The 14,650-nt window shown below is 38.8% G+C and overlaps 1 protein-coding gene across 3 annotated transcripts in view; it reads left to right on the top strand.

The window, feature by feature from the left end:
* Window positions 1-14,650, top strand: part of MID1 (midline 1) — a 198,017-nt gene that overhangs the window by 124,446 nt on the left and 58,921 nt on the right. For all 3 annotated transcript variants that reach the window (XM_058535427.1, XM_058535428.1, XM_058535426.1), the window contains exon 3: window positions 5,517-5,612. In XM_058535427.1, the coding sequence (XP_058391410.1) occupies window positions 5,517-5,612 (96 nt within the window). The remainder of the gene's footprint in view (window positions 1-5,516; window positions 5,613-14,650) is intronic.

The raw sequence follows: 14,650 nt of genomic DNA, 5'->3' as shown, positions 1-14,650 counted from the left end.
AATCCTCCTCTTTTTTTTTTTCTTGCTAAGGAAGACTGGCCATGGGCTAACATCCGTGCCCATCTTCCTCCACTTTATATGGGACGCCGCCACAGCATGGCTTGCCAAGCGGTGCGTCGGTGCACGCCTGGGATCCGAACTGGCGAACCCCGGGCCGCTGCAGTGGAGCGCGTGCACTTAACCGCTAGCACCACCGGGCCGGCCCTGCCAGAAATCTTGTGGTCTGATAGAGTTACATGGCGTTCCTTCAGAATACTTCTAAACTGTCAAGCCCTTCTTCTTGGGTTCAGACTCAATGTTCCCAATGAAAAAAGCCTGAATTGATAGAAAGCGTTGTTTTAACAATCTATAGTAGTTGTTTAAGGAACTAACTAGTTAGTTGATTACTACATTAGATTTCAGAAGAGTTGTCCAATGGATATTCCGTTTTCCTTGCTAATTATTCCCACGATGAATATTTGAGGATTTATAATGGGAAGGGACTAAGCAGTGATGGGTATACAGTGGGTACTCAATACATACTGTGCTTTGGTTATGCTCTCTCCTTGGTAGTAGAATTATTTCCTGCTATGCAGATGCATTCCAGAGGGAAGAGCATGTGCCCAGACCCAAGAAGGAGCTTGGCCTATGGGCCAAATCTCACTCACCACCTGTTTTTGTAAATAAAGTTTTATTGGAACACAGCCCTGCCCACCCGTTTACATATTGTCTATGGCTACTTTCTTCCTAAAACAGCGGCAGAATTGAGTAGTTGCAACAGAGAGCATATGGCCAACAAAGCCTAAAATATTTGCTCCCTGGCCCTTTGCAGAAAAAGTTTGCTGACCCCTGTTCTAGACTCTAATGCTGTGCTGTCCAAAATGTAGCCACTGGCTGCATCCAGCTGCATGTGTTATATGTGTAAAACATATACCTGATTCCAAAAACTTAGTAAAAAGAAAGAAAGAAAAAAATGTGAAATAGCTCATCAATTTTTAAATATTGATCACATGGTGAAATGATATTTTGGATATTAAGTAAAATATATTGTTAAAATTAATTTTACCTGTTTCTTTTTACTTTTTTTTTTAACATGACCATTAGAAAATTTAAAATGTGACTCACATTTGTGGCTCACGTTATATTTCTAATGACAGTGCTGGGTTAGAGCCTGGAATTTGGAGGACATGTGACCTCTAGAAAAAGTTAGAAAGAGGGAAAATTGGGGAAGAGAAAAAAATCTGTGGTATTTGCAAATATCTTTCAAAAGCAATAAAATCTTCTGTTACTTGGGCTATTCCTCATCAGAAGGAATACTCAAAAATAATGGATTAGGATGTCTATGGAAAAGGTTTTAGTTGAGTTCTCCCAGAAGAAGACCCTGACTCAGAATTCGAATTGGGAGGCGATCCAGGAAGCATCTGTAAGGGCGAGGGGAAGTGGGACTGAGAAGGGAAGGAAGTGGAAAGAGGCGTGGTCATTAGCAGGTTGTTGCTCTGGGCACCTGGGCTTCTCCCAGTGGAGCTTTCTGGGAGATCTGAGGGAACATGACTCAGAGTAGTCCCACCTGGGAGATGAGGAAGCTGGGCTGTTCATCCACCAACAGCTGGTAGTTGCTGGTTGAGGGCTCCTGGGGGCGTCAGCCTCCCCTTGTTCTCCCCAGCACCCCAGCCTGCCTTGCCTGGGGCCAGATGAAGCCCTGGAGCTGAAAGGAAAGGTGCTTGCAGCAAAAATCCATCAGCAAGCTTGAGAATGGTGACTGTATGAGGCATGGTGTTGGACCCCTATAGTGTCTCATGACACCAAACTGAATGTTTTATCCTGTAATTCATGATTTCAACAAACATTTGTATAGTTCCTGGTGTATGTGTTCATTTTCTCCTCTGATCTTAACAATACCATAGATAGGTAGATTTATGGTTATCCACACATCGTGGATGGGAAAACTGAGCCCGAGAGTCATTTGTCCAGGAGAATTCAACTCAAATGGTAGCCCCAGTATCCTCACTCTGCGTGTGTGGTCACTCATGCCTGACTCCCTGGATTTCTACAAAGCTCAGCTCCATAAGGAGATGTAAATATATTGACGTTTTTGAGGTGAGAACAGGAAACTAAAACTATTTTTTTTTGTACTCTGTAGAATTCCTTAGATATCCATAGGGAAGTAGATACTTATATCCACTTAGTCCCAAGACTCTTATGCCAAAAAATATTATCTCTCTTTTGCACAAAGCACAGTCAAAATCAAGAGGTTATAGGACCTGCTGACTGCCACACAGGATGTTAGTGATACAGTTAAATTCTAGAAAACTCCACAGAAGTCCCTGTGGTGGAAGCTTATGGATGCATGGTTTATTGAAGACTGGATTTTGTTACCTTCCCATTACCCGGCTCTCTTCAAAAGTGTTGTCAGTCCCTTTGGTACCTCTTGGAAACAAATCTCTCTCCCAGCTTCATTTCCCTTTATTATACTTCTAAGTGACTCAGTAATTCTTTGTGGACTTCAGTGACACTTGTACTATTTAAATTTGAATAACCCCAAAGGATCCAGATAGGTCAATGTGTTTAAACCACAGGCTTTAGTCTGCATATTAGTTGATTAAAAACAGATTTTATACGTGATGTGTACTTAATAAAGGGAGGGGAAGCAAGCAGATGTTTGTAAATGGAAATGTGTCAGGTTATATTTCTTTGGCTCTCTCTTGCTGACTAGCTTTAGAAAAGTCATACCTATGACAGTTGAACTGTAAACAGTTAGATGATGCATTTCCCTAGAAATTTCCTGCTCTGAAGGGTCAGCCAAAAAAAAAAAGTAAAAGGATTCCCTAAGATTAACATACCAAAAGAAGTTGACAAATATACCATAAAGTAGTCATCTCTAAATCAAGGACATTGAATAATGGAATGCCTCAAAATTATTCTCTAGTCTCTGACCTAAAGTGATTAGTGGTTGCAATTCATTTAATCTAAACAGTGAAACTTTTGGCTTTTGTTATCATTGTTGTTAAGAGCTTTGAAAGCAAGTTTTTCTTTGATGCAAACATGAGATCATTAAGTTGCACCTAAATCACTCTGTCTGGTTCATTCTCTGGCTTTTTGTTGTATCCTATTCTTTAAGTGAGAAACAGTCATTTTTCTCCTTTAAAATATTTATATGCGAGACGCTTTGAGTCTTTCAAAGCGCAAATTGAAGATTTCTTTTTGGTCTTCCAGTTCAGATGAAATATGCACAAAACCTCTCTGTGAATTCTGAACACATGAGAATTATAGATAAAATATTTCAGAGTGGATTTTAAAGAATAATAACCAAGCTTAAACATAAGTGGAAAGTCTCCAAGGATCAGAAATGAAAGGAGGTGCAGAACAGTGAGACAGCTGAAGCTGGGCTGCTCACGAGAAGTGGAGAGAAGATGGGGCAGTGGGGACCTGAGGGGAAACGTGGTGGAATGTATCCTGCACATGGCAGGAGCCTCAGACTGCCCCATACACCTGGAGGCCAGGCCTCCCTGTGTACATATGGGGCTTAAAGGGTGCCTCCCACCTCCTCTGGAATTGGAGCCAGACAGAATTCTCATGGAAGGAAGCAGAGGCACTGAGTCAAGCCAGGCTCTGTGCCTCTACGGCACATGGGTGTCTGAGGGAGTGCCCTCTCTGGGGAAACAACCTCAAGCCCTAACACCAGAGTGGGCACCTCATCTGGCTGAGCTATGTCAATCTCCAAATCACAGCACAGGGAACAAAGTTCACGTCAGATGAGCTGTCAGACAAAAATTATAAGACGCAGATAAAATCAGCTTCTTGGGAAACATTACCCAAACACAGGAAAATACGGAATTGCCTTTTCTCAAAAGAGCTTAAGAATAAGTAAGTGTGTTTAGTTCTCTTGAAATTATGAAAGAAGGAATTGCATCCTGGGAACAGGAACAGAAAGTAATTCAACAAGAAGAGAGAGATGTGATAAAGAACCTACTGGAAATGAAAAGTATGGTCATTGAAATAAAAAAATAGGCAATAGGATAAACACCAGATTAATAAGCATAACTTGTTTAAGAATGACCAAAGAGATTTCTGCTTCTGACCTATCCATTTTAAGCATTAAATAAAACTGATTCTTTTCCCAAATATACCTTTCTAAATCTAAAATTTAGGAAAGTAGAAAGAGTAAACATTTTTAGAAATAAATTTCACAGCATAATGAACTATTATCACCTTTATGAAATTGTTAATTTTCAAAATCCCCCTCATACTCTTTCCAAGTCCTTTTTCTCAGATGGCATTACAAATCCTAGATCTATTTTCTTTTCCATGAAATTTCCTTTTGTTCCATATCTTCACTGTGTTTGTGGAACTGTCTATATGTTAAAACACATAGCGCCCTCATCCTTTGCCCTCTCACACCACCCCCGATCTTGATATATGACATTGTTCTGTTCTCTGCCCGTGGAATACACTTCTCCGTGCTCACCTCCACCTCCATTCCATCTTCTCAAGAAATTCCCACTCTTGTTCACCAAAAACTCTCACCCATCCTTCCAGCCTCAGCGGAAAGACCGTGTCCTCTTGGAAACCTTCTGCAGGCAGCCCTGACTCTTCCCCTTCTCTGTTTACAGCATCTCTTTCCCGGTGGCATAGCCATCTCCTTGTGGACAGGGAGTAGATATTTTTATTTTTGTTTCCCTAGTACCTCTCTCAGAGTCTGACATACAATAGAAGCTCCATAAGTACTTGTATGAATAGATAAATAAATGAATGAATGGTGAAAATGAAGAGCGTACATAATAAGAAGCAGTGGAGTACTCTTAATGAATCTTGTCCGTAACAGAGGGTTATTGTAGTTGAAAATAAGATTTAATAGTCATTGTGGGGAACTGTAAATTTGATGTTCTAAAGGAATAGGGAATAATTCCAGATTCTTAAGCAGGATAGTGACATGAAAAATGTAGCATTCAAGGACATTTGATCTGACATTGATAGGTTGATAGGCAAAGAATAGAAATGTACAATAAAATGTACTATAAGTGAGTAAACACGTATGGTGAGGACTTCTTATAAAAGCCTATAAATGGCTATAATGTCAGCAATAGTTGCACAATTGAAACCCTCCTCCAAGGGATTGTTGACCTCAGCCTGCCCATAAGATGGTAAATCCTAAAAATCCAATAGTAGTTGATTTGATGTGAGAATATGTTCCTTATATTATTGCCATTTCTGATTCAGGTAAAGGAATAGAAATCCAGTTACCTCCTCTCTCTCTAGTTCACGACCTAGAAGTAACCTATAACTAATCATTCAGTTAAACATGCCTGAGGTAGTGCAAGAAGCAGGAACAAAAAGAATGAAATTTGAACATTTTTAAAAGTTTCTTTTAAACGTGACTTTTCAAAATCCAGTTTAAATCTATAAATACTTGAAACTGCATAGATTTCATTGAGGTTTCTGAAAAATGTATCAGTTTTTCCTGAGTCTGAGTAATTTTGTATGTACTAAAAGTATTAAAAGTATGCAGAATAATATTTTTCCCTCTCTTTTTTGAACAGCAAAACTTGGAGAGTAACCTCACCAGCCTTATTAAGAGGAACACGGAACTGGAGACCCTTTTGGCTAAACTCATCCAAACCTGTCAGCATGTTGAGGTGAGTATCTCTGTGTGATATGTTTCGTATGGAAACTGCCGGATCACAGTTTTTATACTCTGACCCTTTATATTTTTTAAATGGGAATCTTTTTAAAATTAGATCTTTTGCATAAGCCAAATATATCAGATGGATGAGATTGGAAGGAACTAGAACCTCAGAGGATCTCTCCCCATCCACTGCTTTGTCCTGCCCCCCACTCCCATCACAGCTCTCCCTGATCCAGCTTCACTTTGCATTCCTAATATTGTAGATTTTAATCACCCTTACAAAGAACAGCCCAAAAAAAAACACTATTTAAAAGGTGTTGTATTAGTTTACTGGAGCTGCCATAACAAATTACCACAAACTCGGATGGCATAAAACAACAGAAATTTATTCTCTCCAGTTCTGGAGGCCAGAAGTCTGAAATCAAGGTGTTGGCAGGGCCACGCTGCCTCTGAAGGCTCTGGAGGGGGTCCTTCCTTACCTCTTCCCGCCTTCTAGTGGTTCCAGGCAATTCTTGGAGTTCCTTGGCTTGTAGCTGCAGCTCTCTAATCTCTGCCTCTGTCGTCACTTGGCGTTCTCCCTGTGTGTCTCTGTGTCTGTGTCCAAATCTCCTTCTTACCAGTTGTTGGATAAGGGGCCACCGTACTCCAGTATGAACTCACTTGAACTTGATTACGTCTGCAAAGACCCTATTTCCAAATAAGGTTATATTACAGATACTGGGGGTTAGGACTTGGCCATATCTTTTGGTGGGGAGCAGAATTTAATCCACTACATGTGTATATTAAATGCATCTTGGTTGTCAGATATGTTTCCATGAAATTGACCACAATTGCAGCATATTGGGATTAAGTCAAGAGTGTGCAGGCAGCAGTGACAACAAGGGCAAGTTACAGAACCCAGATCTTTCTAACCCTCTGCTTAGAATGGATTCCCTTTTGGCAATGCTTTCTCCAGGGAACATTTTGAGCTTTGTTGATTAAACAACATTGTAAATAATGAGGAACAAGCATAATGTTTTCATTATTGTAGGGTAAAGTGAATATGTAATTTAGGAATAAATGGATGACAAAATGGAATGATCCATGTGCTATATTTTATTTTTATGATGTGATGGCATTTGATGTTTAGGACAATAAGAAAGAATTATTTCTCTTCAGTAAAAAAAAATTACCTGTGTTTTATGGGGAAATCTTATAAATGCTTTATGGATTGGGTGATTATTTCATTCAATTTCAGCTAGTTACTTCTTAAGCATTAGTGTCTGGTTTCCATTATGGCCTATAGTGATTTCAGAGCAACTGTCTCGTTCCTCTGGCCTAAATTTACAAAATGCTATTCGTCCTAACATGTAAAATTACGTTCTATAATGCTCAGTAATTTCAAATGATAGATAGATGTGTCATTCAAGAAATTTACAAGCAGATTTTATTTTTATTTTAATGGTTAGATATTTAGTTGAGATATAGGCTTTTTAAATAAAGCTATTACTGAATTGATTGTAGAAGACTTGCAAATAGACCCATACATGCTGTTAGAAGTTATTCTAGACAAGGAGTAAAGAATATTCATTCCTTTCACTTTGCTATTTCTGTATAAATCCTTTGGGATGGAAAGAAATGTTTGTGGATGAGTAAATCTGGTATTTGAGAAATTTATTCTTGATAAATTAAAGAAAATTAATTATGAGTAGAAAAATAATGATACTAGCAATACCTATTTTTACATGTGTTCCCTTATTCATAATTATTAATATTCTCAAGGTATAATTTTTAAAAAAAAATTGAGAATCCAATTCTTATATAATAATCAAATGAGTCTACATTGAAGATTTATTTAACTCATTGATGAAGGAAGCAGCAAGATGATAAAGCTGGCTTAAAGGAGGATATCAGAAACTGATATGCACAAACATTGAGGGAGGAGGGTAGTAGGGGGGAAAAAAAGCTAGAATAAGTTAGCTAAATTAGATGCAAAACCGGTTAGTGACCTAAACGGCAACATAGTCATAACATTTGGGCAAAATAAGTTTCATATCATCAGTTTTCTCTAATTTAACATTTAACTTGGCAGAGACTAAGCCCTAGTCAATTGTAAATAGAAAGTCAAATTCTTACATCCCAACCTGGAGAGTCAGATGACCCTTCCCTAGGCTGACTTGATGGAGTATGCTCTAGTATGACACCGAAAGGGCTCCCAGTCTTCTTTTTGCCTTATTTCCAAGTTTTGGATAATTTAGCTTAACATGACTTTCTGCTCCTCTTGTTCTGGACACTGTTGATCTATGAGCTGTGTTCGCTAAATAAATATTTCTGGGTGAGGGTGTAAATAGTTGCCTGCAGTCGCTTATTTGGTTTGTTCAAGTGTCACGCTAGTTTGTTCATTCCGTTAGTGTGTATGGAGCATCCACTGTGTGTGTGTTGCACTATGCTAGGTGCCAAGGACCCTGCCCACAGGGACCTTACTATCTTGACTAAGACAAAAGAGCAGCTATGATACAATACAAAATAGAAAACTAATTGCCGTAAGAGAAGTATAGATTATATACTTTGGAATATCAGAGAAGCAAGAAATTTCTTTCAGCCAGGGGAGATAGTGCACAATCTGAGCCTGACTTCAAGAGTGGGTAACATTTGGGCATATGGAGGAATGGGTAAGGCACTGCTTATAGGGCAAACCAAGTCATGTGGATGGAAAAATGAAGAGTGTATGTACACAAAGCAAGTAGTTCATTCTGTAGAAATGGAAGGTGTGTGAGGGGGGATAAGTAGGAACTGGCTTTGGAGAGATGAGAGCTGGGTGGACTTGAATATTGCATCTGGGGCCGGCCTTGTGGCTTGGCGGTTGGGTGCGCGCGCTCCGCTGCTGGCGGCCCAGGTTCGGATCCCGGGCTCGCGCCGACCCGCGCTTCTCTGGCCATGCTGATGCCGCGTCCCACATGTAGCAGCTGGAAGGATGTGCAGCTATGACATACGGCTATCTACTGGGGCTTTGGGGGGGAAAATAAATAAATAAATAAAATCTTTAAAAAAAAAAGTACTGGAAGAAATGAAAAAAATATATATTGCATCTGAATTTGAACTCTATTTGGTCTTGAAGGTTTAGTGAGGATTCAAGGAACACAAGGACCTGTGTATTTTTCACAGTTACAATTGACATCCCTAACTCTTTTCAGGAAATGGTATTTTTGGTTATTGAGAAAATAATATGGATATATTAGTGCAAAACGATTGCACGTCCAAGGAAGACATCACAGCACTAGTAAACTCCAAAAAGGTAGTGGAATTTGTAAGGCACCAGCATCATAGTCTTTTAAATCAGTGTAGTGGAAAAGAATTTCCTGGTTCACATCCTACGTTCCTAGACTGTATTTCTTCCTTTTCCTCTTCCTGAAGGTGTCCTTGTATTCGGGTATGAGCATTCCTCGGGAAAATAGTCCCCATGCCAGCTGGAGCTAAAAAACTCAAAGCACAGAGGCAACTCGCAATTGTTGTAAATTAAATCAGTGAATTCCCACCGAATCCTGAGGAAATGCCACATCCTTATAAGTCCACACCTCCTTCCTGGGATTCACTTCTGCTTTTCGTTAGAATGAAAAGAGTTTGAAGGTCTCCCCCCATCCCCATTGTTTTCATAACTTGTTTTTAAAATGAGGGTGAGCAATGAAATGGCTTTTTGATAGTAAGTACCAAATCTTTTTAAAACTGGAGAATGGAGGGTGTGAAGGCCAAGACAATTTAGGACTTGGGAGGTAGAGGCATTGAAAGAGCAATATCAGGTAGACCCCCAAGAAATGTTAGTGTAATTTGGTGCCTGGAATTCTAAAAACTACTGGATTTTTAGCCACTGGGTTGTTTTCTTCAGGAGAGGACTACAGTAGAAAATTCCCTTGGGATGAGTTTGGAGTTAGTTATGTACGAGATGTAGGACAGGCTTACGAGAAGTGGTCAAAATTTGGGTCAGCTACAGAGCTTACAATTCTAGGCTGAATATGGACTATTTCTCTTCATCATCTCATCCTCCTCCCTGTTTTCTTTTAAAAATCAGAGGACTTAGTTTATTAGCTAAGCAAATACTTAGAATCACTGATGTATATCAAATTCTCCACACATTCTGAGACTCAGATTCTTTCACAGGGAATACAACACCTGGACACACAGTGGATGCTCATTTTGGGAATTACAGGTGACCAATGACTAAATCCACAGTGAGATGGTAAAGAAAAACTGCGAAAGGGTGACTTATTGCCATAGCAGTTTGGAGAAGATAAAGGCTCAGCTGACCTCACCGACCTTGCCCAAGCTCATCCTAGAAGGGCATTCTCTAAGCCAGCATCCCGTCAAAATCCTGGCATTAGCTCCTTTGGCTTATCTTGCCTTCTTTGTAATCATTTTGTTTTTAATTCCTCTTGTCATTGCTTTTCACACTAAGTTTTTAAACTATTTTTTTTATTTTAATGGAAAATTTGCCCTCTTACTGGCTTTCTCTGAGTTTTTCCAGTGCTAGGTGACATGTGGTGTGACAAACTTCTTGTAGGTAAATTAAGTGCCATTTAATTCAATTTTTGCTCAGATGTTGGGCTTTGTAAATCAAGGAGGAAGAGGGTGATGTGTTATGGTAGCTTGTAAGAAACGGTGAAAATTGATTTTGGAAAACAAATGAGTGTCTGTAAAAGACTTTTTCAGCCATTCACCAAGCCCTAAAAGCCTTCAATTGTAAATTTTGAAATAAAGAAAAAAATCACTGTGTTAGAAAGGAAGATGAACCTTTATGTTTAAATTAATTTTGTTGTGCAAAGCATTCTCTCTCTATGGAAGCCTTGGCAATTACTTCATCTAGAGCCATTGGATGAAGACCAGCATCCGAACACCACACGTGCTGTTTGTGTCTTGTGGACAGCTATCTGATCTTGGATGATGTGTGTCCTGCTAAGGGCCAACTTGAATGTCCAAAGTTATAATCCATTGTCACTTGCAGATAAGGGTTAGATTCCCACCCCAGCTGAGCCCCTGTGAGAATGCTCTCAAGGTATAATTAGAATCAGATTCTGGGCCTCATTAAACCACATCAAGCAACGCACAGTCATCTATGGCTCTCCATGTAAACGGTTCTGGAATGATGATAATGTGATCGTGCAAATATGGCAGCATTCAGAAATTAGATTATGATGAGCGACTTTGGTAAAGGCTGATCTCCCAAATTCAAGTCTGAGGATTCCCAGGACAAAGGAGAAAAAGAACTCTCAGGCTGCACAGAACTTCATCTTCTCTGGAGAAGATTCATTTTTTGACTACTGCGTGTGTATAGTGGCTATGTATCCAGTTTACTACACCAAGTTTGCTAAAATTGACAAATCATGAAGCAAACTTAGCTTTTCTTGGTGGATATTAAATTTAACTGTTTATTAAAGTAGTATGTGACACATACTTGAATGTCTCCCCTTAGATTCAATGGTCTTGCCTTAAAAAAAACTGATTCATAAAAGGCATTGGATCCTATTACCTTCTTAGGTATATTCATGAAGAATAATGAGAAGACAAGACATCAGTAAAAAATCTTCCAGTATAGAGAAATAAGAGATTAATCTTATGAATGAATGAATATAAGGCTTAGTTACTTTGGTATTACTTTCAGAATAACATTCCCAAGTTTCAGCTTTGAAACCTTTTTTTAAACATGATCCAAAACTTTCATCATCTGCTATCATCTGCTGATCTTTCCAGTTTGGATGGAATGAACTATTGTGTCATATTCAGAATCCTATCAGGTGGCTTGGATTGGAGTATGATCACATGTACGTGCTTCTGAAGACAATCCCTCTGACATATTTGAATTTAGTAATGCAGATTTTCAAGACTAATGCTTAGATGTGAAATATAGTCAGCCTTAATTGAGGGCCCAATGGATAAGCAATAGGAATGAAGAAAGAAGATGTGGTTTTATTATGGGGTTTCTCCCCATAATACAGGAACTCTTTGTCACGTCTCCCCTGCACTATCCAAACACAACCTCCTTGCCTTGAAATATTTAGATGCTTGGCTAGAGCAGCAGGGATGTTTCTGGCATGATATAAAGAATAATAAGAATGGGTTGTGACAATTTTTTAAAAAAATGGCCATTGTTGTTAGTTCTAACTCAACTTCACATGAGATGGTGGTAGTTGGTGGATCCAGATTAAGAGTCAGGTGCGGAGGAATGATCCCAGGTGAGAGGGTGACTGTCAGGTAGAAGATTGGGTCCCATTATTGAGTCCCATTCAGACGTAAACATGATCCCAACCATCAATCCATCATTTTGTTACTGAACCAACCTCTTTTGTTTCTTGGTCTTAATATCTAGTTTTAGTTCTTTTTCTCAATAAATGAATATAAAATTGCTTTTTATGATGATCAAGCTGAAGTTATCTCTGTATATAAGATGATTACAGATTATGAGAGAAACAGGACACATCTTTTACCTTCATTCAATTGACTTCCATTTGTAATTGCTAAATGTTGGAGGGAAAACTGAAGAGCTTTGTTCTAATTTTGAAATTCCCCAGCAAAATCGAGTCATGCATATAAAATGTTCGTTAACAAGAGTGCAATTGTAGCACTTGTTATTTTTGTTTGAAACAGAAATATGAAATTTTAAATTCAGCTATTTAAAAAGCCTGAGGCTACTACTGAATGTAAAAGGCTTTCAGTGAGGAGCAACACAAATAAAGATTTTTACAACCAAGTGAGGTAACTTCCCAGCCTAGGAATTTATGATAGAGCTTTTACTATGCTTTTAAAAGTTTTTTCATTAGGTAAAACATCAGGTTCACATATATGAGGTGATGAAAATTATCATAGTAACCTAATTCTCTACCCAGGCAAGCTCGGTATTGGGCTGTGATGAGTTCAAGGAAGCCTTCCATCTATTTACATAGGCTGGGAAGATGGCGCGTCATCTGTCCTTGCAGGTGTAAAAGGATGAGATGATTACTGTATCGAGTGGTTACAATTCCATAACAAGGTATAGCCTGCGGTGTAGGGAAAGCAAAAGTGGTAGAACTTATGCAAATGTACATGAAAAACAATAATGACCACTTGACAAGGTCCTACCATCACTTCCTGATTTAATTATCCCACAAGCCTTTTGAGGTAAATGTCATTCAAATAACCATAGAAATATGACTTGAAGCCAGGCATAACAAGAATCAGCCAGTAAAGAGAATGGATTGAATTCAATCAAGTAGTAAAGCAATTGGAGTGGTTAACTGAACATCAGCTACCTAAACCAGGTGATAGAGTTGAAAGAGATGATTAAAAAGTTAGATTCCTAGGGGAATTCTCATGGCAAGAAACAATCCCATCTGCTGGGGAATTGGAAACCCTGTCCAACCCACCATAACAAGTCCCCGATGAGTATACATCTGTGGTACCAGTGATCCTTCAGGTCTTGTGAATTATTCTCGAATCTTTGACCAGTAATCCTTGACCTGGTAACTTCAACTTCTTTGGGATGATCAATTTGCTTCTTTTAGTAAATAAAGTTCTTTTTTTTTCCTCCTCCCCAAGAAGTTTAAGAATTATATGTAAAGATGAAGACCTAAATAATATCCATAAAATCAATATTTTGTGTTACAATTTAGGACTAAAACATATGTTTGTATTTTAAGGGTTTGTAGCATTTAAGAGAATATGATATGTTACAGAAATTTGACAAGGTAGCTTTGAGTTTCTAATCTGAAACATGTAATTTATTTTGGACCTGTGATTTTAAGTTGAAAGCATAAAATGGTTTGTTTCAAACCGATATTTGAATGTTCAAGAGAACTTGAGTTTCACTACATTTGTAAGTTTAGTTTATTAGATTTCTAAGAGCTACTTAAGGACTTGGGAAGGTTTGCCTTGTTAGAGTTTTAATTTTACCCCGTTAGGCACTTAAAGTGCTTATAAAGTAAATTGAATATGTTACATTTATAAATGCAATTTAAAATGTTACAGGAATTTGGTGATAAAAATCTGAACAGTGATTACTCATGGGGGTGAGAATTGACTGGAAGAGGGGCTGGAGGGTACTTTCTGGGGTGATAGAAATATTTTATATCTTGATTAAGCTGTTGGTTATGTTGGTTATCAAAATCCATTGAATTGTCCCTTAAGATTTATGTATTTCCCTGAATGTAAATTTTACCTCAATTAAAAAAATGTGTAAGGAATTTAATCACCTAATTTATAGATGGAATTGATTGTTTAATGGAGTTGAGTCTGTTCAACTTGAGTTAATCAAACATTGATTCAAGGACCCCCTGAGAGTGATTATTCTTGGTTTCATAAAATTTCTTGGATTTATGAATAGAATAATGAGACTCATAATTTGAACTTAAAGCTTAAGGAAAACTACATAGTGATTTGTTGATATAGTTACAGTCCTTGGGCAAAAAATCCTCTTTAAGTGCATGTCTATTCCCTCTCCTAGTTGGTTGGACTCCTTGGGAAGCAGGGCAGTGTCTTTCTTTTCCTAGCATCTCCTGCATTTAGCACACAGCACATGGCTATTGTTGAGAAAACGGGACTCTCCCAGAGAGACCAACTGCCTCCTTCTGTCACTAGCGCATTTGCATAGATCAGCGTGTGAGATAAATTCTCATCCTGAAGGGCAGAAAGGACCCTTCTTGAGAAGACTGTACACAGGACATGATGGCAGATCTCAGCAGCCACAAATCCCTGGAGGCAGTAGCAGGATGGATGATGCACACAGGGAGCTCCACCCAGCATGAAGGCTCTGCCTCCGGATGAGTGCTAAGAGGATGGGGTTGGCAGAGGGAAGTCAAGAATGAGAGAGCTGTCCATTGGGTCATTGCTGAGCCCTTAAGGAGGACAGAGTGGATCTTCCTCGTCCCCTCATTGTAAACCTATCCCTTTCCTTTTGATTCTCTGGGATACCCTCTCTATCCCTTCTGGTTTGTAAAAGAAAAAAATGACCAGATAGCCACTTTGAATCAAGTTGGGGGAAACATTTTTAAACACTTCCACATGTGTAGGACGGCTAGTCAGCCTAGGTCTGAAGAGGGCTTATAG

This window comes from Diceros bicornis, chromosome X (assembly GCF_020826845.1).
Source record: "Diceros bicornis minor isolate mBicDic1 chromosome X, mDicBic1.mat.cur, whole genome shotgun sequence".
Taxonomy (NCBI): Eukaryota; Metazoa; Chordata; class Mammalia; order Perissodactyla; family Rhinocerotidae; genus Diceros; species Diceros bicornis.
This window is presented reverse-complemented; position numbering and strand designations above follow the sequence as displayed.